The 26,551-nt window shown below is 35.3% G+C and overlaps 3 protein-coding genes across 3 annotated transcripts; 2 read left to right on the top strand and 1 right to left on the bottom strand.

The window, feature by feature from the left end:
• Positions 1 to 4,009: 4,009 nt before the first annotated feature.
• Positions 4,010 to 6,010, bottom strand: LOC105052028 (polyubiquitin). Its single transcript, XM_073252297.1, has 2 exons — positions 5,853 to 6,010; positions 4,010 to 5,407 (listed from the first exon to the last, which is right to left on the bottom strand). Exon 2 carries the CDS (start codon positions 5,405 to 5,407, stop codon positions 4,262 to 4,264), a length of 1,146 nt encoding a protein of 381 aa, XP_073108398.1. The 5' UTR covers positions 5,853 to 6,010; the 3' UTR covers positions 4,010 to 4,261.
• A 7,707-nt stretch (positions 6,011 to 13,717) lies between these two features.
• On the top strand, positions 13,718 to 17,990 carry LOC105051997 (transcription initiation factor TFIID subunit 7). Its single transcript, XM_010932673.4, has 7 exons — positions 13,718 to 13,891; positions 14,295 to 14,449; positions 16,737 to 16,870; positions 16,942 to 17,061; positions 17,126 to 17,189; positions 17,520 to 17,713; positions 17,801 to 17,990. Exons 2-6 carry the CDS (start codon positions 14,335 to 14,337, stop codon positions 17,681 to 17,683), a joined length of 597 nt encoding a protein of 198 aa, XP_010930975.1. The 5' UTR covers positions 13,718 to 13,891; positions 14,295 to 14,334; the 3' UTR covers positions 17,684 to 17,713; positions 17,801 to 17,990.
• A 4,384-nt stretch (positions 17,991 to 22,374) lies between these two features.
• LOC105051987 (protein translation factor SUI1 homolog) lies at positions 22,375 to 26,551 on the top strand. The gene is made up of 5 exons (XM_010932661.4): positions 22,375 to 22,514; positions 24,624 to 24,736; positions 24,875 to 25,080; positions 25,192 to 25,245; positions 26,261 to 26,551. The coding sequence occupies exons 2-5, from the start codon at positions 24,700 to 24,702 to the stop codon at positions 26,303 to 26,305; spliced, it is 342 nt and encodes a 113-aa protein (XP_010930963.1). The 5' UTR covers positions 22,375 to 22,514; positions 24,624 to 24,699; the 3' UTR covers positions 26,306 to 26,551.

Here is a 26,551-nt window from a genome sequence, read left to right as displayed (position 1 = left end):
AAAAGCACCACTTCCTCTTAAAGGCATCATCCATCTCAATCTAAAGAAGTGCACTAGCTCCTATCTGATCATCTCCTCAATCAATCACTATCCATCAGCACTCCTAGTCGTTGGAATTTGATTTTGGTGTCTCCGGATAATGGTGGTCTGATAGAAGAATCTCATGTTTCAAACTCCTTTCTGATCCATTGAACTCTGGATTTCTGCCTCCATAAAATCTTGTGCGGTCTTAGGAGAGAGTGATGCTTTAAGAGCATGTCCCAAATATCGATAAGATCGTGATCAATAAGCTCACCCTCCCAACCTCACGCTTTTGAACCTATACAATAGCAGCCTCAACAATCTCCAGTTTGTTAAAGATACCATCCACCTCAACCCTATTCTATCGTAGTAACCACTGCCTCGTCAACTCAAGCCTCCAGTTCATCTAGTACCTAGCATCACCCCTCACCAGTAGTCTCTAGACCTCCCTCACGATATCCCAAGATTAAGGGTAAGAAAGCCAAAACTTCTCAAACCAGAACGGACATTGGGAAGAGGAGGCATCAGAAGTAAATAAGATCGGACAGTGGTCAAAGGCTATTCCCGGCAGGTGATGAACCAGGTCATTGAGAAATCTCTGAATCTAGGGGGCCGTCGCGAGAATTATTAATTCTTTTCCAAACCCTAGCACCCCCTAGCAGTTGTTAAACCAAATGAACCTCGAACTAGCAAAGCCAAATATAAGAAGTTTCTAAATTCTCTGGACTCTGCATCCTCTACAGAAAGCCTACCATTTTGTTTCTCATGAAGACCCATGATGCAATTGAAATCACAGCCACAATTGTGAGAGTACCCTGATTAATCAAGCACGACACCTCTTACCAAATAGATCTCCTCTCTCTATAGTCAGTACTAACATACACATCAGATAAAAGCCAAATAATACCATTTATTTCAGAAATGATAATGGCAATTTGCTGGAATCAATGATGAAAGACATCCATCGTAGCAACACTAGTCCTCCAAATAACTATAATATCTTTGGCCAAACCTTGAGACTTCAGAGCACAGAACCTCCAATTCATCGAGAAGCAGCGGCGGGCACGAGCCAAATTCGAACCATAGGGTCTTCTTTTGATAAGAACACATAAATTAGGATTGTTCATTGGTGTAATTTTGCTTTCGAACTTTTGCATTCTAACAGTACAGATATTTAATAGAATGTCTATATGTGGTTTGACAATTGACGCAAAGGCAGCGACAAAAGCAAATGCCTTTTGTGGTATCTGTTAAAATTTCTTTAACAATAATAAATTTAGTCAACAGATAATTTTATAATCGTGATTCATATGATCCTGAATTAATGCAAATGTCCTTTACCATGCTTGGAGATACAGAACCCTTCAATAATTAATCTCCTTCTTTCTACAATCAGAAAGAATAATTCACATCAATTTAAATATTTAGAAGAAGATTGATGATTATGCTTTGCGTGCCATTTTTGCACGAGAATAATATATCAAATACTCAAGAATCTAAGAAATCTCTTGGATCTACAAATATGCAAAAGCAGTTGTATCATTTGGTACATTAACTCAGAAAATCTATCGTAGAGATCAACAACAATACATGAGATCAGCCGAGCATCTATTGAATCCATGCTATTCTGAGTTGCTAACATTATCACAGCACTCTCGTTGTTCAACATTAAGCTTGTGTCTGGAACGAACATAAGAAGTAGTATAAGAGGTTTTCAACCTTCCCTTACAAAAAAAGTGACAAAATCTTCAAAGTAGGTGAGCCAATTGGGATTTCCAGTGGATGTGAAGAAAAGATAGACCATGGACCCGTCAAGAACTTCATAGTCAGCTAGGGCACGTTGATCATCCTTCATCAGACGGCCATTGCTGAGCATCAAAATCAGCCTGTTCTCCTGGAAGGTCTCCTTGCTTGCGATAGCTTTCTTAAGGCTTCCGACCGTTGCATCCTCCTCAATCTCCACATAGAAGAACCTCCCTGTTAGAATCTCCACTCCGACTCTCATTTTTTTCTCACACAGCTCAAGTGCATCAGAGAGAGCATAAAAATGTGAGTATGTAGTGTCCATCGCAAATTTGGCCTCCAGAGAACTTAGTTGAGATCCTCCTGATACACCACGAACGGTCATGATTGAAGGGTAAAAACCAGGCGATGCATTTGAACGTGGAATTAACAAGTGGCAGTAGAAGGCAAGTATGTGTCGATTAGATTAGTAAAAATTGCGACATGTGGAAATATATGTTTCTAATTTTAACAAGTCAAATATGGCAAATCACTCGTGGAGATGCGATATTTTAGGAAATTCGTTTGGTAGTAGTCATCGGCAAAATAGCAAATAAATTCCTTCTTGTCCATTTTTTTTTTCATAGATTAGGTTAATCTTATCAGTCAAACAGCAAAGATATATTAGGAAAATAGTTATGTGGTCGCAATTAGAAAATAATAGATAGTTTCTTTTTCTACCTTCTACATGAAATGAATCGGGTCGTATTATTAGAAAGAGCGATTCTATTTATCCTGCCGAGATTTATTGCCAAGAGAACGATTGTATTTTGTAAAAAAGAAGAGAGAGAGCGAACGATTCTATTCATCTCGCCGACTTTTATGGCATAATTGGAGCCTTTTTCTTTTGCCTGTGCCAAAGTTGAACGAGCAAAAATATTAGTTCAGAACTTTGTACTCAAAGTGTAATCGTTGGCCACCAAATAAAAGAACCATCAATATTACCTTCGTGAATCATTCCAATGCTCTAATTTGAGATTAGGCCATGGCTATAATAAAAGTTGATTCACCGCCAATGCACCAAGACCTCTCGGCCAGGAAATGTTCCTTGCATCTTGTGCGAGCATCGGACGCTAGAGCACTTGCTATGATCCTACGAGAAAGGAAAAGGCAAAAAACCACTAGATGTAGCACACAGAGCAAACCAGCAATACTAGTCCCTTGCATGAACAGCATTATTCCAACTTAACTCTCCCAAGTCAGAACTCGATTGAAATGGCACCTAAAACTGGCATCAGCAGGCAATAGTGACAAGGATTTGTACTACCTTTTCGCTTTATAAATAGAAGGTGGCTGCTTTCCCAGCCTCCATTTCCACCCAAAAAAAATAAAATAAAATAAAAGGATTTGTACGATGTATGATGCGACCGAGTAGGTAAGACTACCTTAGTTTGGTTGTGGAGCAATCCCTTACCAAGCTTTACCCACCATATTTGTTGAAGTATTGGCCCTCTCTCCTTAATTCTCCTCAATTTCAATAACTGTTTTGCTTAAAGATGAACCGAGATCTTGGTGTCTATGAGCTAGAGACACGAAAAGAATGGAGAATCTAAAGGTTCCAATTGATCAGGATGTGAACTTGCACAAATGCCTCAAATGCCCTCACGCTTCTTCGCCATGATCATGAAGCCCCTAGAGAGTTGCGAGATGGATTCCCGTAGGACTCCTTGATGAAAGAAATGTGATGACCACCACCAGGAATTGAATACCCGCTAGTCCGGAAAAGATGGGTGTTCGGCATTATGATAACCAACGATCGCACGCTTAAATTTTTTTTTTTTTTTAACCATGGCCCCAATTCCCCTCTGGCTTCTTGTATGAAAAATCTATTGGTGACTCAAAAATGAAACCCAGATGATCACTCAGACGGTGGGTTGTATTCTCGCTGCTCTCTTTGAATTTGCATTATGAACCGTGCCACATAATCAAGCAAAGCGAGTAATATGGCGGTATTACGATCAGTTCACTTGTGAGTGATAATCTTTTCGATCAGGAGAATAATTCTTCTTTTTACCCCAGAGAATGGTTCAAGTAATTTAATTTTTTCCAATGCATACCCAAAGTTCTTCTAATGTCTGAAGCAGCAACAAACTAGCTAGATCGGACGGATGAGTAGTTATAACGTAGATCTGCAGCATCCTCTAACCCGGCCATATTTAAACCACAGCCAACAGAAATTTAGAAAGCAGGGTTAAATACTCCAAAATTTACGCCAAATAAATTCTTCTCTCTTATAATATAGGCGCAAAACAGTTTACAAGCTTCAATTTAGTCCTGGCATTATTTCTTGGCAACACCAAACAGAAAATGGACGGAGACGAAAACAAAGGAGACGACTTGAGCCGACCACATTAAGCCGGCCAACGACACCACACAAACGAGAGACGCACACGACAAACCACGGACACATGACAGACGCGAACGGCACCAGGACTACACCGGATCAACGGCTGAGAATTCACATCCCACCACGGAGGCGGAGCACCAGGTGGAGGGTAGACTCCTTTTGGATATTGTAATCCGCGAGAGTCCTCCCGTCCTCCAGTTGCTTCCCGGCGAAGATCAGCCTCTGCTGGTCCGGCGGAATCCCCTCCTTATCCTGGATCTTCGCCTTCACGTTGTCAATAGTGTCCGAGCTCTCCACCTCGAGGGTGATCGTCTTACCCGTGAGAGTCTTCACGAAGATTTGCATCCCTCCCCTAAGGCGGAGCACCAAGTGGAGGGTCGACTCCTTCTGGATATTATAGTCGGCGAGGGTCCTGCCGTCTTCAAGCTGTTTCCCGGCGAAGATGAGCCTCTGCTGGTCCGGGGGGATGCCCTCCTTGTCCTGGATCTTCGCCTTGACGTTGTCAATCGTGTCCGAGGACTCGACCTCCAGGGTGATGGTTTTGCCGGTGAGGGTCTTGACGAAGATCTGCATCCCACCGCGGAGACGGAGGACGAGGTGGAGGGTGGACTCCTTCTGGATATTGTAATCGGCGAGTGTCCTGCCATCTTCAAGCTGTTTTCCGGCGAAGATTAGCCTCTGCTGGTCTGGGGGGATGCCCTCCTTGTCCTGGATCTTGGCCTTGACGTTGTCGATCGTGTCGGAGGACTCGACCTCGAGGGTGATTGTCTTGCCGGTGAGGGTCTTGACGAAGATCTGCATGCCACCGCGGAGACGGAGGACGAGGTGGAGGGTGGACTCTTTTTGGATATTGTAATCGGCGAGAGTCCGGCCGTCCTCAAGCTGCTTGCCGGCGAAGATAAGACGTTGCTGGTCCGGGGGGATGCCCTCCTTGTCCTGGATCTTCGCCTTGACGTTGTCGATCGTGTCCGAGGACTCGACCTCGAGGGTGATGGTCTTGCCGGTGAGGGTCTTGACGAAGATCTGCATGCCACCGCGGAGACGGAGGACGAGGTGGAGGGTGGACTCTTTTTGGATATTGTAATCGGCGAGAGTCCGGCCGTCCTCAAGCTGCTTGCCGGCGAAGATAAGACGTTGCTGGTCCGGGGGTATGCCCTCCTTGTCCTGGATCTTGGCCTTAACGTTGTCGATCGTGTCCGAGGACTCGACCTCGAGGGTGATGGTCTTGCCGGTGAGGGTCTTGACGAAGATCTGCATCTGTTTTGAGGAAAAGAAAACCAAGAACAGGCATCAGAGGTGGTTCTAATAACAGATCGAACTCACTTTAGAAACAAAGCGAAAAGCGGTTGATCGATGGTTGAGACTATAAGTAGATCGATTGATAGCGCAAGGGGATTCAAGAAGGACGAACGAATCAAATCACCATCCAAAAAATAGCGAGCGATAGAAATTACAACAAGAGATAAAAGATCTTTATCTCGATTGTTATGGAGAGAACAAAATCAAAAAAAATCAAAAATATTTTTAAAAAACAAAAAGACTTAGAATCGCTCGTAATTTTAGCAGAGTAGAACCTATCGAAAATCTAAAAAGAATTAGGGTCGCTAACAGTCCTACAAGATCTGGACAAAGTGAGCAAAGAAAAATTCCTCAATAGAAAAAAAAAAAAAAAAAACAACGGAGATAAGAAGATAGGATATACCTTGGGAGATTGGCCTAGGAACTCTTCCTTTCAAGAAGACAACCGAAGGAGAATAGATGGAAAAGAATTGCAGGGAATGGGTCCTATATAAAGCTGGGATTGCCGACTTTGGGCGAGGAAAATGCACGGACGACGTAACCACCGAGAAAAGCAATGCCAATTATCGGCGGACACGTATGGGATATGAGCTGTAAAGACGTGTCGTACACGGAACAAGGTTTTATTTTTATCATTACTTTTTTTTTTTTCCCACTTGGTTGTTTGGACGCTCCGGGCCGAAATTAGCAGCCACGAGTGGGTCACCAAAAATGACTAGCAACCGTTGGGGTGCGCTTGGTTCGGATGTGCCGGATCACAGGATATTTCAATAATTTTTAATTATTTATTTAAAAAATAATTATGAAAAAAATTAATTTATATTATATTTAATTTATAAAAAAATATTTTTAAAAATAATATTATTATGTTTAATAGGATATATATAGAAATATGATATAAATTTATAAATATATTTTTTAATATAAAATAATTTTTAAATATTAGGATAGTATTGTCATCTCTATTAATTTTAATATAATGACTGTAATCATATATCTCTTTAAATAATATTATTTTTATCTTAATTTTTTATAAAAATTATTTATTAAATAAATTTGAAAAAATATTAGAAGAAATTTAATGATTACATATGTAATTTTATTAAAGATATTTTTGTCAGATACGAATTATCATCACTCGAAAGTTTGTCAAATATCAATCCTTCCATAGTATTTATTTTATCTTCTCTCTTCAAAAAATAAATATGAACTATTAATTTTTTTATCATCTCTCTTTTATTTTTCATATTAAACATGGTAACCTGATATAGGATTCATTTTTCTATGTCAAATTACCCCGAATCAAATGCATCCTTAGGTTTGTTTAGTTAGGATATATTAGATTATGAGATAATTTAATAATTTCTGAGAATCATTTATCTAAAAAATAATTATAAAAAAATAATTTTTATTATATTTGATCAGTGAAAAAATTACTCCAAAAAATGATATTGAAAAAAAATTCTTATATTTAGTTGGAGGTAAATATATATAAGAATATAATAAAATTTATAAATATATTTTTTAATATAAAATAAAATTTAATATTAAGATAGCATTGTCATCTCTAATTAATTTTTATATAATGACTATAATTATATAGCCCTTTGCATAATACCATCTCTATTTTAATTTTTTTATAAAAATTATTTATTACATAAATTTAGAAAAATATTAAAATAAATTTCATGATTATATATGTAGTTTTATTGAAGATATTTTTGTCAATACCACTATCGAAAAATTTATCAAATATCAACATCTCTATAATATTTATTTTATCTTCTCTTTTCAAAAAATATATAGAGAATCATCAATTTTTTATTATTATTTTTTTATATCAAATATAATAATCTAATATATGATTCATTTTTTATCATCTCCAACCAAAACGGACCTCCAAGGATGTCTAATTATCGGATGCATCAGATCAAATGGACTGGTCTAATAGCCTCTCACCTTGTCATTCTCTTGCATTTAGACAATTTAAAATTAATGAGGGTTGCTTGTTACCTATCATATATTTGCTCCATGATTTGGATTATCTGGTTCTGCTCTGAACTACCATTTAACGCAAGAAAGGCCTCTGACCGGATATAACATGATGAATGGTGATGATGTAATGATCAATGTGATGATTAAAATTATCTATTGGATATGATTATTTGACTGCTCTACTCTGATCCCGATGTTCATAGGGGGCCTTTGAATACAAATTAGAAATCCTAGCCAACTTTAGGGTTTTCATTCCCTCCCTTCCTTATCTCCTTTTCATCTCTTTATTTTTTTTATCAAAATAATAAATTTATTCTTATCAAAATATCTTATTATCATTATAATTATAAAATAATTTACATAAAAAAATTATATTTTTGATATTTAAAATTAAAATTCATGGTGATTTGAAATGGATTTTCAAATTTGCACTTTCGATACCTAATCAGATTATACAATAATATATTTTATAGTATTTTAAAAAACTATATATGGTAGGTGGATATGAGGTTTTTAAATAATTCAAAATTAGATGAGAAGTGTCTGTTACCTACCAAACATTTTGCTTCCTAATTTGGATTGGACGATCGGACCTGGTTATGGTCTAAACTACAAACTACCATTTAACGCAAAAGAGACACGTGAAGCTTACGGATACAAATTCTGGGTTGGTCCGCTGGATCCGATTGGGGTCTAAATTATAATTTAATGCAAGAGAGATATATGACAAAATACAATTTGATGGACGGTCGTGATGTAACAATCTATATAATGATTAAAATTATCTACTAGTTTTGGTTATTTGACTGTTCGACTCTGAGCCCGATCTCCACAGGAAGTCTCCAAATACAAATTGGAAACCCTCGCCAACCTTAGGATTTTTTGAACTCTAAATCTTTTTATGGTGTAATCACTGCGCCATAATTCATATGTATTTTGAAATTGATTGATAAATACATTTAAATGTTACATACAAATACCAAACGCGAAACCCGCTCCTAGCCGCCCACCTGATTGGGACTCCTGACAACGAAAAAAACAGAAGAAAAACCGGCGAAAAACATAAGAAAATTCGGAAAGATGGAAAAAAAATTTAAAAACTCCTTTGATCCGTGGAAATTTTTTTAAAAAAAAAATAATTTTTAAAAAATTAATTTATTAAAAATTAATTTTTTAGAAATAAAATTTTGATATATTTGATTGACTATAAAAAGATGATTTATTATAAACTAACTTATGTTTGGATGAGCATATATTTTTTTAAAAAAATTATGTAAAATATCTATTATATTCTCGGTAGATATAAAATCATACATTTTTACTTATAAATTTTATATAAATATTATATTATATTTATATATTAATATTAATATTAATATATTATAATATAACATTAGGCTATAATAATTTATTGTGTTAATATAATACTAATATATTAATATAATATAAATATTTTAATATAAATATTTTAATATAATAAATTTATTAATATAGATATAAATATAATATAATATTAATATTAATATTAATATTAATATTATATTAATGTGAATATTAAAATATAATTAATATTAATATAAATATTAAGATAATATTAATATAATATTATATTATTTTTTAGTATTTCATCCTAACCATTCATTGATATTTTATTAAATTTTAGCTGTGGATCTTAAAAAAGATATTTTACGAAAGAAAAAAGTATCACCACTTTTCATGTCATGGGAAGTGTCAAAATCCATCTCCTCCATGAATTTCTATTTTTTAATGAAATGTGAGAAGTAATTTTCCATAGAAAGTATTTTTTTTACTCTCTCTGCTAAAATTCCAATCAAACGAGAGGTCCTTTTTCTATTTTTCAAAAAGTACTTTTTTCCTCCTTTATTTTTTGTCAATCAATTGGGCCCTAAAGGCCCGTTCTTTTGCAGGTAAAAAATTTACCTAAAAAACTGTATTTTTTTAGATAAGTATTTTTCAAGCAACATTTAGACAGAAAAATAATTTATCTATATTCTTTTATATATTGAAAAATGATTTAGGAATCTGCTATCTATGTTCTTTTATATTACTATTTTTCTGGATAAGTTGCTATGGTCTATCTATATTTTTCATAATACCTTTTATTATATAAATATTATTATATATTATATTATATTTTTAATATAATATAATATATTACATTATATTATATTAATATATAAAAATATATTATATTATTATACTATTATAATATATTATATAACTATTATATTTTATTATTATATATTATACCATTATAATATATTATCATATATTATAATAGTACATTATATTGTTATATTATTATAGTATAAAATATTAACATATTATTTTATTTTATTATTATGTATTATTATTATATTATATATTATATTATATTATGTTATATTATATAATATAGCATAATATATTATAAAATATTAATATATAATATTATTTTATTATTATATATTAATATAATATAATATATATTATATTATATTATGGTTATTATAATATATTATATAACTATTATATTTTATGATTATACACTATATCATTATAATATATCATATATTATAATAGTATATTATATTATTAAATTATTATTTATAATATTATAGAATAAAATATTAATATAATATATTATTTTATAGTATAAAATATTATATTATATTATATTGTTATATAAAATAATATGGTATAGTATATTGTAAATATTAACATATAATATATTATATTATTATATTGCTATATATTATTGTATTATTATAATATATTATAGTATATTATAATATATTATACTATATTATAGCAGTATTATAGTATTATATAAATATATAATATTATATATTTTATTATTATATATTATTTTATTTTATTATAACATATGATATTATATTATATTGTTATATTATTATAAGAGAATGTGAAATATTAATGTATTATATTATTTTATTGTTATACATTAATATAATATAATATAATATATTATTATATAATATTATATTAATATCTTATTTTAAAATAATATGATATATATTATATAATATTATTATTTATGATAATATAGTATAGTATATTATAAATATTAATATATATATATAATATATTATATTATTATATTATTATATATTATTATAATATATTATATAAGTATTATATTATATTATTATATGATTAAAGATATATTAAGAATTAATTAAATGAATTATTTTTTAGTTGGAAAAATGATTTAACCATCTCCTAGATGGATAAGATTTTTTTTCATTTCATGAGTAAATATTATTCATGAGAAAGTAACTTATCCATTCTAAAAATTATAAAAATTTGAATAAATTGATTAATAAAAAATCGATCAATTTTTCTATAATACTTATCTGCAAAGGGACAGGCCCCAAGGGTAAAATCTTTCCCCATGTAGATTATTATTTTTTTTTTGTGTTTTGCTTCTTTTTGTTTTCGCTTCATTCTCTTTTTTGTAGGTCTTTGGGGAACGAGAGAATCTGAGGAGATCATAGGGGTTTCTTATGCTCCGATTAGGTTTTCTTTCTCAAGCAGATAGGATTTTGTGCGAGTTGCGGCGGTGTGGGCAGCAAAGGGCGGTGATGAGCAGGTTGAGGGTGGAGGGGTCTCGCGGTGGTCGGCGAAGGCGGCGAGGAGGCGGAGGGTGTGGGAAGGCCGTTGTCCGAGGGGGGCGAGCTAGGAAAAGAGAGGGAGGCGACGGAGGATGAGGAAGGAGAAGGATCAGGAGGGACAGTTGGAGAAGGGGAGGAGGGAAACTGGGAGAGGGCTACGATGAGAGAGAGAGAGAGAGAGAGTGGCGGTGGGAGAGAAAAAGGAGGAGATGGCGTGGGTGAAGATGGAATCGGAGATGATTGTGGTGCGAAGGTAGAGCCCGAGAATCATTGAAATTTAGGGGATTGTTTTTTTTTTTGGTGTGGGGTGGGGGGAGGATGAATCACCTCTGGTGGTTTTTTATCCCATTGATTAATCACCTAAGTAGAACTGTACAATTGCTCTCTGATTTGGATTGGTTGGCAGGACTTGGTTGAGCTCTAAACTAGCACTAGCTTAGAACTCCGTACGATACATGGTATATAATTATTTTTTTAAATAATATTTTTATAAATTAAAAATCTAATATAATATAAAAAATATCATAGATTATATCAAATATTCTAAATCAAAATATAAACTCAGACACATATATCCTTTTGTTTGGTTCAAAGTTCGCAGTATATTTAAGTTTCCTTATCTTCAACACTCTATGCGAGCTAGACAATTCAAAGGGAGCTAAGCATCCTATACTTACTGATGGACAGTAGAAGGATTGATGTACCATTCAATTTAAATTTTAAAAAATTAAAGTTAGGAAATAGGTATTCATAGTGAACTAAACCGTTGATTATTTATCATAAGCATTTGCAAAGTTCATGAGAAGTCCATAATCAGCTATTATTATGCCATGATAAATTTATTTAAAATTATCAAAAAATTATAAAAAATATAATCAAATATGTAAAAAAAATATTTGAGTAGAAAAAAATAAAAAATTGAAGGATTAAAAACTATTTGATATCAAAAGTTTTAAATTCTCTCAACAATCCTCAATCAATATTAATTTTAACATCCTGTAAATTAAGGATCAAAAATATATATTATTTTTTTTATTTTTCTTCCAAAAAAATTATAAAATAATAAAATTATATTTTATAAAAAATTAAATATAGATGTCAAAAAAATGATAAATATTTTATTAGATTTAAAAGCAAGTAATTTATGATCATCGTAAGAAATGTCAATTCTTAATAACTTCTTCCTCTAAAACGAAAGGCCGTCAAACAAATTCAAAATATCTCAGGTCATTTTCATTGCACCTTAATGCATGTGAAGCTCTTGTTTCTCCAATACCATATATTTTTCCTGGCATTCTGCTCAAACAAAGCATCAGAACTTTCTCCCCAAAAAAAAACAAAGCACAGGAACTCAACGTCTCCTTCGATGATGTGGAGGGTATTAATTTCCTGACGGCAATTCCAATGCACTTGCTTCCCCTCCCTCTTCCCTCGGAAAGTAGACTCATGTAGGTTATGAACGGCTGTGAGAGTGACTGGGAGAAGGAGAGAGCGCTTCAAATTTGGACCTCAAGGCAGGAGCGAGACTTGGGCGTTCTTCGATCGACCCAGCAAGATCGTACCTCCATTGTCGGCACCGTTCAGAAAGACTCAAAATTATTTATAATATAAACAAATAATTATATTTTTTATTTTCATAATAATAATTGTTTTGATAACTTTATGATTATATTATAATTAAATAATAATAGCATTCAAGTCCAGTTGACATAAAAAATTTTCATAAAGATACTAATTTTTTTTTGAAAAAAATATTTCCTCAGGATTGTATAATTTTTGAAAGAAATATGATAAAACAGGAATTCTATAAAAATATTATTCAATGTAGAAGAAGAATGCAAACCATAAATAATGACCATCATTTTCATTTTATGCAGCCACTCTAGGTCATCAGGTTGACATATGACTTATTCAAATATTCATAATTTCTTCACACAGCATATATTCGTTATTTTTAAATAAAGTCCCAGATATCGTTTACCGGATATCACCGGTTGGAGTGCATTTTTCTTTACCTGGTATCGTCAGGTCAGGAGATAAAGAGCGGAGCGAGAAAGAGCTTGGAGGATGGTTACTGTGATTCGAGGTGGGTACATATATCCGCATGCGCCGTGCGGAGGACAGCGCGTCCTCGGGTCTCGCAATCGCCGCTCCGTTGGACGGATACCGATCGGTGGCGTTATCCCAGCTTTCCACACGGTGAATCACTTCTTCCCCCCACCACTCCTCTCCCTCCTCTTCTTCTCATCGTCTTCTTCTTCCGTCTCATTGTCCCCCCAAAACCGGCATCCAAACCCTTCTGGAATAGATCGGAATAGACCCCCCCCCCTCCGTACCTATCACCGACCTCATTGCGATCCAAATCCAGGTGATCCGCTTTCTTTCTTCCTTTCTCCAGCCGATTATTCCTGCCCCAATCTTGATTTTCTTGTTCTACGTTTCCTTATTACCGCGTTTCTTGCTGTTATTTTTTGAATGCCGGTGGGAGGCGTTGCAACTTTCTTTGTTTTTTTACCTCCTGGGCAACACAAATCTTTATATATATATATATATATATATATATATATATATATATATATATATATATATATATATATATAATAGATTTAATGCAAGAGAGGCAGATGACCAGGTATAACTTGATGAACGGCCATGATGTGGCAATCGATGTGATGATTAAAATTATCTACTTTGGTATGGTTATTCGATTACTCAACTCTGAGCCTGTTCTCCATAGGAGGCTTTCGAATAGAAATTCGAAACCCTCGCCGTCCTTGCTTTGTTACCGCCAAGTGGAGGAGCGCAGCTCAAGGTATGCCCTCTTTTTTCTGCTGCTTTTCCTCCTCGTCTGAACATTTTCTTTGGATAACCATTCCTCTGTTTGATGGCTTGGCTTACGGTCTTAAAATTCGGATACCAGGATCCTCTTCGTGGTCCATCAATTGTTTGACAAATTCTGATTGGTTATAATGAATTCTTCAGATTAATTTATTCTAGGGTTTCATAATTGACGGGTTATACGATTTCCTCGGTTGTTTTGTGCCTATCGATATTCCCCTTGTGTAGAAGCTAGGGTTTTGCTGTACTCTGCTGGGATTTAGGACAGATTTAAGCATAGTTGTTGGTGAAGTGTTTGATTTGGCATCATGGATAGGTTGCTATATTACTCAAGTCCTTTTGAGAGGTATTATATCATGCTTTTATTTAATCTGAAGGGTTGGAGACTTGTAATTTTGAGTTGGGAACATCCGTAAGATGGAAGAACAATTTATACTCCGGGTCCCCCCTTCTGTATCTGAACGAATAGAACGCCTTTTCAATGAGAATGCTTCCTCTTCGGAAGATGGTTCGTTGGATTTGTCCTTTTCAGGTATTTCCTTGTGCCTATGCTTTTTATTTTCTTGTTTTTTTAATAGTCCTGCAACGTAATCTGGTTCATGCCTGATCGGTGCTGATAATTATTAAATGTCTTCAGTTGTGTTACAAACTTAATGTGTACTTGTGACAATCTCATTTCTTTGTCTATCGCTCTTTACTTTTCCATGCAAATTTGTAGTCTTATGATGAACTTTTCATGAAGGTATAGTTGGAGATCAAAAGACCCCTGCGTGAATGTGATGATAATTCCTCTTTTGTTGACTAGGGCTGGTGGCAGAGGGGGTTCCTCTAAGAAAATCTTTCATTCTAGTATTCTCTTTGGAAAAATTATGGGCCCAATTGTGTGGGTTGTTGGAGTTTTGCATGGTCACATCTAGGGGAAAGCTAATCAATTCTACAAAATGTAACAGAGACGATGAAGAAACCATTTAGGTGATCGAATGTTCTTAAGTAGCATATGTACATGTTTGAGTACAATAACTCAGAAATCCTATTATTAGAACTTTTCATGGATCTTGATAACATTATACTCCCTATCCCGATTTAAGGATATTTGGCCTGGAACCACTGAGTGAAATTGAAGATTGAATGATCAATTCACAATGAATGTTAGGTAAGGTTGAGCTCATGCATTTTAAAACTTGTTGAGTGTCATGCGATATGATATATAAATATGATTATAGTTTAAGCATAAGCATTACAAATCAAGATATAGTTGTTACAATTGGAATAGGGAGGTGAATAGGTTAGTCGTGGGTTTGGGATAGGACATACTGTAGAATCTTGGTATGAGCTTCAGTTTAGAGGAGGTGATAGAGTTGCTCTCTCAAATAATGAATGGTGTGGGAGTTAGCTTCAGGCAATTTAAGGTTTATTGCTACTTGAGATCTCTTGGTGGTTGCATGTCATGTTGTCATGCATGCGCGAGAACTTGACGATCATTTTCATCTAAATTAGTTCTAAGTTATTTGCCCTAGTTAAATGTGGTCAGTTCATCTTGACTTATTCAGAAGATTTGTTTCTTATTGACACCATTGTCATATATTCATTGAGCACAGCTTGTGTGTTTTAGGCATTGCAGTTTGGATTCCCCACTTCCCTTAAAGATTTGACCCCTTTTTAAATTGCTTTCCATATTTTTGATTTCTTAGGCTATGTTGGGAAGCACCGTGGAATTGATATCAGCTAAACCAACTATTTTGCCAAAAAACAGAATGGTATTCTAGCTACTCTAGAGTACATTAGTCCAGTCAAACTTGATGTTAATCTGGTTATCCTAGTAAACCCAGAATAAACAACTTCATCAGAAGAGGTGAATTAGTTCATTCCCTGATCAAGGCCCATCGCTCTTCCCAAAAACACCAATAATCCGTCTTTATTCTCCTGACTTATCTTTCTCTCAAATTTTTTGCCTGTGAATATCCACTTTGCTGACCTCCTGTGCTAAAGGTTTCTCTGCAGCATGACATCCGTGCCTTTATCAATGGGACCACCATCATCGGCCATGTCTCCAACCTCAGCCATGACATTGGCCAGGCTATCAGTTGATTGCTACTAGAGATTGATGACAACATCCTCGTTGATTCCAGGCCACCATTCTTTGCAATATTTGGATGGTAGAGGTTTCCTGGACTGAGGTTGAACCCATCATCCTTGTCACCCTTGCTTGAGGCCATTGGTTGATCCAGCCAAGATAGATGATGGTGTCCTCAGTGGCATGGGGGCCAGAAATCATGGAATGTTTAGATGGATGAGGCTCCATGATGACAGCTGAATCCATCATCCCATCAATGCCGTGTATGTGACCATCGTTGTTGGCATCTTGGGAAGGCACCAGAGTAGTGCAGGGGAAGATAGTGCAGATAGACTGTGAAACTATGAATTGAGCATGATATGGGTAGAGATAACTATGTTGACTACAGAGTGGTGCTAGCTTGCTTTGATAGCCTCATAACAAGCCTTCCCAAGCACTGAGTTGTCCTTTTTGGAGGGAAACCCTCCAATACCGTTAAGGAAGGTTCAACCTACTAATGTTATTAATGTAAATATCCATCTGATTTTCTTCTGAATGTAGTGTCTTGTTGTTTATAATTTTAAAAGAAAACTTGATTCCTTCTGTGGTGTTCTCATGCCCACCAATTCTTTTACCTTATGTTATTTATGTTTCTTCTTGTATGCACCAAGCATTTTCTTGTAGGACGTTTGGTTTTGAGTTCATGTACATTGTTCTCTTGATTGTTTTTCTGTGCAACTTCTAAATTAAGTCCTATTTCATGCAGAGGATGGAAGAACTGGTACTTTTATGATTGGCAACGAAAGATTTCCTGCCTCCCTCTTGGATCTTCCATGCATAGTTGAATCTTATAAAACTTATGATGATACTGTGTTAATCAAAACTGCTGATATTGGTCAGGTAATTGATTGATGTGCTCTGCTTTGCATAGTTAAAGATGGATTAGAACTTGACCTATTGAAATAGAACAGATTATTATGGTAAGAGAAGAAGGTGATCCTGCTCCAGAAGGGATTGAGTACAAGCATGGCCTTACCCCACCAATGAGGGATGCTCGCAGAAGGCGCTTCCGCAGAGAACCTGATCTAAATGTACTTGGCTGCAACTTTTGTCTATGATATATTTGGTGGTTCTCACATCTTTTTGCATGTGCAGCCAGAGCTCGTCCAGCGGGTCGAAAAAGATCTACTTAACATTATGTCTGGTGGGACAGTAGAGAATATCCTTTTTGGATGATAATGTTTTTTGAGATATAATTGCTTTCACTGGGACCTTGCGTGTGCAGATGAATTCATGGGAGGTTGTTTGGTTTATGCATGCGACCTTTTGTCTTCATTTTTCAATGTTGTTTTCACCTTCTTATTCTCTCACAGCAATAATGATGAACTAATAATGCATTTCTTTTCAATTTGATCCTAGTTCCGTACCTGGAGACCTTTATGTCTTAAAGTTATATGTTGGGGTTGAAATTTGCCTGCAGTTCTTGCCGTGTAAGACACAGATATATAAATTATATTTATGATGAAATGGTTCCTTAATTCCTTCCTAGGCTTGCATGTTGAAATGGCTGAACCTGAGGCAGGTGGTCAACACAAGAAACCTGCTGAGACGCCTGAGGCAAAGCCAGAAGACGTCCCCTTGGAGGCTGCTACTAATGGGGGTGGTGAACGCGAGAAAAGTGACTCTGATGATTCACTGGAGCCTGAAACTTAGAGAAGGAAATACCAACTTGGTTAGTTGAATGTGCGCTACTCTCTTAAGCCTCACGTAGCTTTAGTTTAGCCCTTTGAAGTGTATGGTAGAGTTGCTAATTGGTTTCATTTCCTGCAGACTTTGGCTGCAACAACAGAAGGTTGTAGAAAAAGTCCCCCGGCTTATCCTTCAAATCGTGATAATGGTTTTACCAGTTCTTACATTGTCATGGGAAAAACTCGTGTTAAAATTTTTGTTGCCTGTCTTAGAACTCAAAAAACCCCATTTTGGAAGAAAATAAAAGTGGTCTTATGTCTGTCTGTTACAATCTTATATTTTCTCAAAACCCTTTGGCACTAGATTGTGCCGCTTGGCTAAAGAGAAGAGGGTGTGCTATGCCTGTTGTCAAAGTAGCTGCACTAGCTCAGCCCCTGATCCGAGCTTAAATTATGCACGCGTTTTCTATGATAAAGGGCAAGAGAGAGAACAGATTATTGTGATATTTGATCTTTTGATATGCATGTTAGTTTATTTTCAAAATTTTTTAATATTTCCTTTAAAATTATATAGGGTAATAATGGCTACGCATTTGGGCATGATGCATGTATAGCCTTCTTGATATCTCCTACAGTTTCGTTGAAGAGCTTTAGCAATAGTTGCTATGGCAATGGAATTTCTGTGACTTCCACATATAGTGATGTGACTATATAAGTTTCTGGTTTATTTATTCTGATGGTGCTTTTTTTAATGGCCGAACTTTATAGCTTGTCGATGAGAACAAGGATGATGATTGCGTTTTAGCCCTTCCTTTTTGGTCGCTGTGCTCTCACCGGCAGATTGATCTGCGGCCTGCTAGGCTGAAACCCAGGGCTGGATGTGATGTTCTCTTAAAGTTGTGTTCTTGTATCAGATAACCAGCTTGCCACACGGGGTGGTCGGAGATCATCTAAACTTCCATCATCGGCACTGAGAAAATCTAGCTTTTGCATCCACGATGGACTAGTTTAATGTATAGGTAAGTTCAGGGAGCAGACCCAGATCGGAAATAGAATTGAAGTGGATGCGAATGGCATGGTTAATTAAACAAAACACTGGGAGACCGTACATGGAAGACTCGGCCAAGTTCAATGGTCTGTGGTTGCTTCAGAAATGCAACTACTTAGGTTCAAAAAATCAGAATCTGCAATCGGTTGATCATCGCAATTGATGAATAACACAATTAATGCAGTCATACTAGAGGATGGAATGACACAATTAATGCAGCCATACTAGAGGAATGCGCAATCCAAATCGCGACTGTTGGAGAGCACTTACTGTCTTTTTTTTTTTTTTTTTTTTTTTTTGAATTTAAAACTAGAGCAGATAAGCTAACAACAGTACTTGAACCAACTCAATATGCAACCAAGTTTGACATATATTTATTTGTCCGGGACACAAGATAGTTGAACGCTAAGAATGACTTGGGAAGGAAATTAAAGTAACTGCCTACATGCAAATAAATGCTCGATTAATCTTCTTAGATCTAACTTGGCAATCTTTTAGTTCTTCAAAGGGTGCGTATGTCTATCAATCTTTTTGGCAACTGTCTATACCATTTGATGTCATTATGCATTCATGCATGATACTCAGGATTTATTTTCTATGGGTGGATGTATGTTAGTATTTTCCAATTCCTTCATCAAAAATAACCCAGACTGTCTCGATGACACTAATACCGCCATACATCAGACCCTCTTCCATAAGATTAATTCCCATAATGGTTCAAAATAATGATTGATACTTGCTTGTTCTAGCCTTCATGGAAGGAAAATAATGGCTTTTACAATAATAACTAGCAGTTGTTATAATGGAAAATTATGGATAAACAATAAAGGAATACAAGTGTTGCTTCCTAAAGTTTTTATTTATCCTTTTCTTTTCTTGACATTTTCATGGAAAAATACTCAGCAATTCATTGAAATACAGTTCTAAAGTTTAACTTATCTACCTGACCCATAAAATCTGTCAATAGAAATAAGTCTTACTACTTAGAGCAAAATTATCTGTAAAATGAAAAATAGTTATGTTGAAGAAGAGTATGTTGTGGACTATAGTAATGATATTTTTTTGAGTGTTGAATAAATATTGAATCATTCATGACCCTTTCATTTGTCGAATTATCTTTAGAATCGTTCTTTGCCAATTGAGCATGATTCACTAATATTTTGACTTGAACCTTCCAACAAGTACCTAGACTAAAAAGTAATAATGTATACATTATCGGAAGCTCTATTTTATTCTATTGTTGTAGCCGTGCAAGTGCTTTTTACATGAAACTAGTATATGGTCCGCATGTATGATTTGTTCCCTTTTTTTTTGCAACTATTCTTGAAATATTATATAACAAGATAACAAATTATAATAAATGGAATACTCCAATAGCCCATTTTTTATATTAAACAATAAAATTTAACGATAATTGAACAAAAACCCCATCATCAATAACAATATCATTAATACTAGCATTCATATATAATAAATTATATATTACATAGAACTTATATAATGACTTGCCATTATACTGATATCATTAATAGCACCAGCATGATGCATAGGATATAAATTTTTTCTTCTTTTTTCGATTAGTTCTTGAAATTCAAATAACAATGTAAAACAATGTGATAAATAAAAGGCTTTAATAGTGACATTTTTGTCGTACATTATGAAATAAACTTTAGTGATTGCCAAGCACATTAATATTAATATTGTTAATATTTGTTACACATTAAGTGATGAACTTTGATGATGGTCGAATACATAATACTTGTGCTATTAATATCGATATTTATAAGATGAATGGAAGCTTATCATGAGCTGAGTCTTTATTATACATATATATATATATATATATATATATATATATATATACATACATACATACATACATACATACATACATACATACATACATACATACATATATATATATATATATATATATATATATATATATATATATACATACATACATACATACATACATACATACATACATACATACATACATACATACATACATATATATATATACATACATACATACACACACACAGAGAGTTATATATAATAGAAGTTTACTAATGATTTTATCCTATATATATTATGACTTTCAATGACTTGATGTTTCATAAACTTAAAATAATTCTTTGTAATTCTCAAAACTCTGAAATCCGAATCTTGTCATTGTTATGTTTTTAAGAAAACAATCTTTGTCGTAGTTGAGTTATATTATTGTTATAATGTGCCAACCATTTTCTCTGCAATTAAGGGTTGAAAATTGTGGCCCAACTTATGGACTTGAAATAAAGTATCATGGCAATTTGATTAGGTTAATTTGTTAGTGTTGGATTTGGACAAAATTATTTGATGTCGAATTCACACACATTTAATATGAGCTATCTAGGTTGGGTTGATCAAGGTGTTTTATGTTTAATTTGTTATTTTGTTATTAGTTGCTAGGTCTCTTTAAGATGATTGAACTTGCATAGATAATATATCTTTCAAATATTTTTTAATTTATTTTTGTTTGATATGTTTTTCTTCTAATCTCTTGATCTTGTGAAGTTAAGATTTAATTTCTTATCATTGTATTAAAAAAATTGAATTATATTTTTTATGTGAAAAAATATATTTTTTTTTTTCGCGATATCAACTGTTGGATGGCACAATGGCCTCTTTAAAATTTTTGCGGATAGATCGAAGAAAAAAAAAGAATTGCTTTGACAGCTGTGTAATACGCATTCAAATGTTTGATACTATAAAAAAAATTAATTATTTTTTTTGTACGAAGGATGCAACCTAATTCTCATATTAAATTATCACCTTCTTGAGTAGATTTTGTTGAAATATGGTGTTACCTTCCCTTCTTATTTATGGATATTTAACACTGCACTAATTAGAACTGATGGGACAAGATGGGTTTGGCTTAGTTGATGCATAGGCATGGTATGGTTGAGTTGGTATTGGTCTATTCTCTCGCAAGAAGAAGGCTCCAAGTTAGGTGAACTGGGTTCGATTCCAGGTCACAACTTCTACAGGAGATATTAAACCTTTTTTTTTTCTTACCACATAAAAGTAAAATCTATAGCAATCTTCAGACGAGGAGTAGTAAAATCCAACCAGAATCAACTAACCGGCTCATTGCCACCAGTTTTGGCTGTTGTGCGTTGTGCACCAACCAGCTAATCCGAATCCCGATAAGAAGACTACCGTAATGGGTGCGGAAACTGCGTCGCTCCAACGCCAAGCCCGCTGGTCCCCACGAATTCGATTCGCACGCGTGATGTGAGCCCCCAAATCCCGATGGGAAACTGACACGCCCCACCGCGCTCGACACCCCAAACCGACCTTGTCTCGCGAATTCCAGAGCACCCACCGAGCAATCTCAGCCGTCCGCACCCTCCCACCACCGCCAGCGGACGCCAACTAACTGACAGCATCTAGAAGATCGTTCCAGAAGAGAATAACCCCACGGATATACCAAGTCGTCCGTACTTATTAGTATGCGGTTAGCTTTACGATTAGCTAGGTTCTAATTGTAGAGAACGTTGGCCTTAGATTAGTTGTTTCGTATAGCACTCTTATGCGGGCGGTTGGATGGGGTATGTGAGTTTAGCATAAGGATGAAAGGGTCTGTGGTCAGAAAGAAAGAGTAAAAGAAAACCCCAGGAGTTAAGAATTTTTTTAATCTCCGTCTATAAATAGGAAACTAAGTCTCGGCGAAGGAGTTCATAAAGAGGACCGAGAGCGGATCTCCCGTGCGAGCGATTTAGGGATCTCAACGACGCGAGTCCAAATCCTCGTCTCCGGCGAGGTAGGAAAGATTCTTGTTCGGTGAACTAGTATTTCTTTCGTGCTTTTTTTTTTTTGAATTATTCTATTGGTGTTCGTATGATCTTAGGATTTTCTTATTTCCTCTTGTGATTTGGAGTTGATAAGGGGTTTTTGATTTTTTTCGTTTTCCTTGGTAAATTCTTTATTTTTTAGTTCTGTTCCTGTTTGCGGTATCTGAGATCTGGTTCTTTGCGTGGATTACTAGTAGAGAGTTCTTGAAAGTCGGGGCTTCTTTATGATATTACTGGTTTATGTTGAGGGTATTCAAGATCTCCTTTTGCTCCTCGTTTTTGTTCCCTGATACGCATCCTTGCAAGCCTTTCTTGAAAAGAAAGTTTTATCCTTGGTTTATGTCGAGAAATTGGTACATATTGGCTCTTTTTCCTTCAATTTTTCTTTCATTGTTGGCATGTTATTTATTGTATGTCATCGCGTGATATATTTGTGTTCTAAATGTAGACGCTAGATAATATCTTTATTAGAAAAGGGTTACAAGTCCAGAGGGGCGTATGTGAAGGCCATATTTGTTTTCCATGAAAATTAGGATTTTAATTTAACAAAGTATCCGATCCTGACTTGATATCCATTTTGATGCTCGTTTTTTTTTTCATAATCTTGAAATATGTGGGGGGCTTTGTTCCTCCCTTTTTTTTTTGTGGGCGGGGTGTTCTGGGTAGGAGAAATCCTATCCTTATTATGATTTTGTTTTGTTTGTTCACTTGTTTGCGATTAGAAGCTTGTTATATATGGAATAACCGATGTATGTAGGTTATTTTTGGTCCCAACCTTTTATTCTAGATTGTATCTGTCCATACCTGCCGTTCTTTCAGATACTGATGAGTGCAAAAGGAAGATTTTTACTGCAATGATGCTAGATTTTATATACCAAGATTTGAAAGCTTATTGAGTCCTGTTGTGTGATCTGTGTTGGTCAATGGTTGTCAAGACATTTTGGCTTGGTCTAATATCTATAATAATTAATGATGTTAAGCTGACCAAGTGGATTCAAATTTGGCCAGAATTTTGATGGGTATTTTCTCGAAAAGAGTCAGGTTGGGACATGGTTTAACATGTTGATAATGTTTTGGGGGTCACAAGTTAATTTAGATTTATACTGTTCATTGAGTCTAGATGTAAAGAGTTAAGACCATTTAAAAAATTAATTTAGTGGTGTGTTGCCTGGTCAATCTTGGTCAGTTGGGTGAAAATGTGGCAAGGTCCAAGTTTGGCCTCACACAAATGCAAAGAGCTTAAATCATCTGGTGAGGAGAGAAGTTTGCTTGTCTTTTGGCAATGCTGATGCAACCTTACTGCTGAATGAATTTGGGCATTGGATTTCACATATTCCTGATTAGGCTAATAAAATAATCTAGTGGAATATACAGTTCTTTAACGTGAGAAAATTTCATGCATTTGTTTGACGCTTTTGAGTGATCAAGTTCAGAGGTTATTTGGCAATTTTCATGGATTCATGCTGTTGACTCTGGATATGTAATCTTCTCTTCTCGGTTTTAATCATCCGCTTGGTATTTGTGTGCCATTCCACAGCATATGTTGAGACCATACACAGTGTAAGATCATATGGATAACATTTCATAATTTGAATGATAATATAACTGAGGGAATATACATATCAATTTACTTATATTTATGTATGTATAATGCATGTATATATCTGTCATTCTTCTGTTAATTTATACGATGGGTTAATATTATTGAAATGGCACTCTGCTTAAATGCATAAAGTCTTTTCATTGAAGAGGCTGGAGTTAAATGCCTCTTAAGCTTTTAAATAAAATTGCAGATATTATGACAAAAATCTTGGGACATAATTTTAATTAGGTATGCATTTTTTTTTTTTTGTAATTTCATAGTCATGATAGCTTTGTTGAGAAAACACCATTGCTGATTTTATACTTCATTAGCCTTCAATGAGATTTGTTTGTTAGCTTTTGGTGGAGTAGCTGAAGAGATGATATGTTCGTTTGCTGGTTGTTATGAATTTTCATTCCGCCCACCCCCCCCCCTCCCCGGCTTCTTCTTAATTGTCCTCTGAAATCTAACAAAATTCATGTCTCGTGGTTTTCAGCTTGAGCATAACTTTCAAAAAAGCAGGTAGATATTTGTTCGTTTGATCTCTGTCGATTTTCAACAGTCAAGTGTTCATGTCTGATCTTGACGTTCAGATTCCAACTGCTTTTGGTATGTTTGCGAAATCCTGTTCTTGACTTCTTGACTGTTTGCTTGCATTCACATTCTCTTTGTAGCAAATCATTTATATGAAAGCATGATTTATACTCCTTTCTGAATCTTTAGTGCCCCGATTTCTTTTGGATGCAGATCCGTTTGCCGAGGCAAATGCTGATGACTCTGGTGCTGGTGCAAAAGAGTATGTGCATGTGCGCATACAGCAGCGCAACGGCAGGAAGAGTCTGACCACCGTGCAAGGATTGAAAAAGGAATTCAGCTATAACAAGATCTTAAAGGATCTCAAGAAGGAGTTCTGCTGCAATGGTACTGTTGTCCAGGACCCAGAGCTGGGCCAGGTACGGCGGTATCACATGTATTTAGATGCTGACAATGCAAGAAATCTGGATATATTTCTAGTGCGCTTGTTATTACTTCTGTTTCATCCTTAAATGCATTGTGATTTGCAGGTCATTCAACTTCAAGGTGATCAACGGAAGAATGTGGCCACTTTCCTTGTTCAGGTATTCTTTTTGCCATGTTTGTTTGATGGGAGGTGATTTCCTAGGGTGATTTCTCTAGGCTCTGTATGTTCACTTATGGAAACTTTCAGCCTCATTAATATGGCTGACGCTTGGGGTGGGGCAGAGTTGTCTTTTTCTTTTTTTCTCCTGAATTCTGGGTGGACAATCAGGTTGATAAGGATGACCATAGCGAACGGAATTATGTTTTTATAGAACGGTACCTAATTCCCCAACACAAAAAGGGCCCTCTTGTTAGTTATATCTTTAGAAAAAAAATAAAAAAGAATAAGACCAAAAGAACTCTTGAATTCACACTTGTTAGTCATATATCTTGGGGGTAGAAAAAAAAAAGACACGAGACCAAAACGAAGGGAGTTACGAGTGGTCATCAGAGAGGGAGGGTGGAGTAAATGTGATGAACAAAATGCAGTAAATCTCCAAGTTTGCAAGTGATCAGGGACAGAAGTCTTAGAATTTATCAAAGTCCCCTTTACCTGTTAGTGCAGGAGGCCTCTGGAATCTGTTATGCTTGGTTCAGGTGGTTAGAGGGTATTGACCAACTTTGATCTTTCGACCATCCCAGGGGTCTAGAAAGGTTTTAAAAATTTATCAACCGATGGAACCTCAGTGCAGGTGGCCAGACCAAAATGTTGAAGTTGTTATACCTGGTTCAAGCGATTAGAGAATATTGAGCGGTGTCTTGATTAGCCTTGTGGCCTACTGGATCCGGCTACCAGGGGACTGGAAATAGGTTTTAAGAATTTATCAAGCTGTTTGGAAACCTGTTTGTGCAGAAATCGTGTCCCTTTTTTAATCAGATCTAACCCATCCGTCCTCCCCGACCCCTTTATATCAGACAGATGGTCTCGTTTCATATTACCTCCCCTACATTGACTACTCTTCTCGACGAGTCCATGCACGGTGGTTCCGTTTTGTATGGCTGCGATGGGGAGCTCATGGGGGTAGTTCTAAGCTTTGCTTATCCCTGCTAATGACACTTAATCTTGTGTTGCAGGCCGGCATCGTGAAGAAAGAGCACATTAAAATACATGGTTTCTGAGCAGCTGCAAATCAAGCAGCAGTAGTGTTACCAGACAGCAGTTGGACATATATTATCTTGTTAGCTATTTCTCTCTTCATGCTTGATATAATCTGTCCTGTGAGACTATGGGAGCACTTCTCCAGTTGCCTTGTTTCAGTGACCTGACTTGGATTAAGGACGTATGCTACGTTGTGTTTTTTGTTGTTAGCTACAGTTTGAAGTTAACTTGTTTGGGTTTGAATAACAGATCTTATAGTTTGGGTA

The sequence above is a fragment of the Elaeis guineensis genome, chromosome 2 (genome assembly GCF_000442705.2).
Source record: "Elaeis guineensis isolate ETL-2024a chromosome 2, EG11, whole genome shotgun sequence".
Taxonomy (NCBI): Eukaryota; Viridiplantae; Streptophyta; class Magnoliopsida; order Arecales; family Arecaceae; genus Elaeis; species Elaeis guineensis.
The sequence above is the reverse complement of the archived record's forward strand: the minus strand, read 5'-3'. Positions and strand labels throughout refer to the sequence as shown.

Bases quoted from the DNA above. Each gene is read 5' to 3' on its own strand.
- LOC105052028 (XM_073252297.1), bottom strand. From the start codon at position 5,407: ATGCAGATCTTCGTCAAGACCCTCACCGGCAAGACCATCACCCTCGAG.
- LOC105051997 (XM_010932673.4), top strand. From the start codon at position 14,335: ATGGAAGAACAATTTATACTCCGGGTCCCCCCTTCTGTATCTGAACGA. The intron at 14,450-16,736 runs GTATTTCCTTGT...TATTTCATGCAG, and splicing joins GTTGGATTTGTCCTTTTCAG to AGGATGGAAGAACTGGTACT. The intron at 16,871-16,941 runs GTAATTGATTGA...GAAATAGAACAG, and splicing joins AAACTGCTGATATTGGTCAG to ATTATTATGGTAAGAGAAGA.
- LOC105051987 (XM_010932661.4), top strand. From the start codon at position 24,700: ATGTCTGATCTTGACGTTCAGATTCCAACTGCTTTTG. The intron at 25,081-25,191 runs GTACGGCGGTAT...TGTGATTTGCAG, and splicing joins AGGACCCAGAGCTGGGCCAG to GTCATTCAACTTCAAGGTGA. The intron at 25,246-26,260 runs GTATTCTTTTTG...CTTGTGTTGCAG, and splicing joins TGGCCACTTTCCTTGTTCAG to GCCGGCATCGTGAAGAAAGA.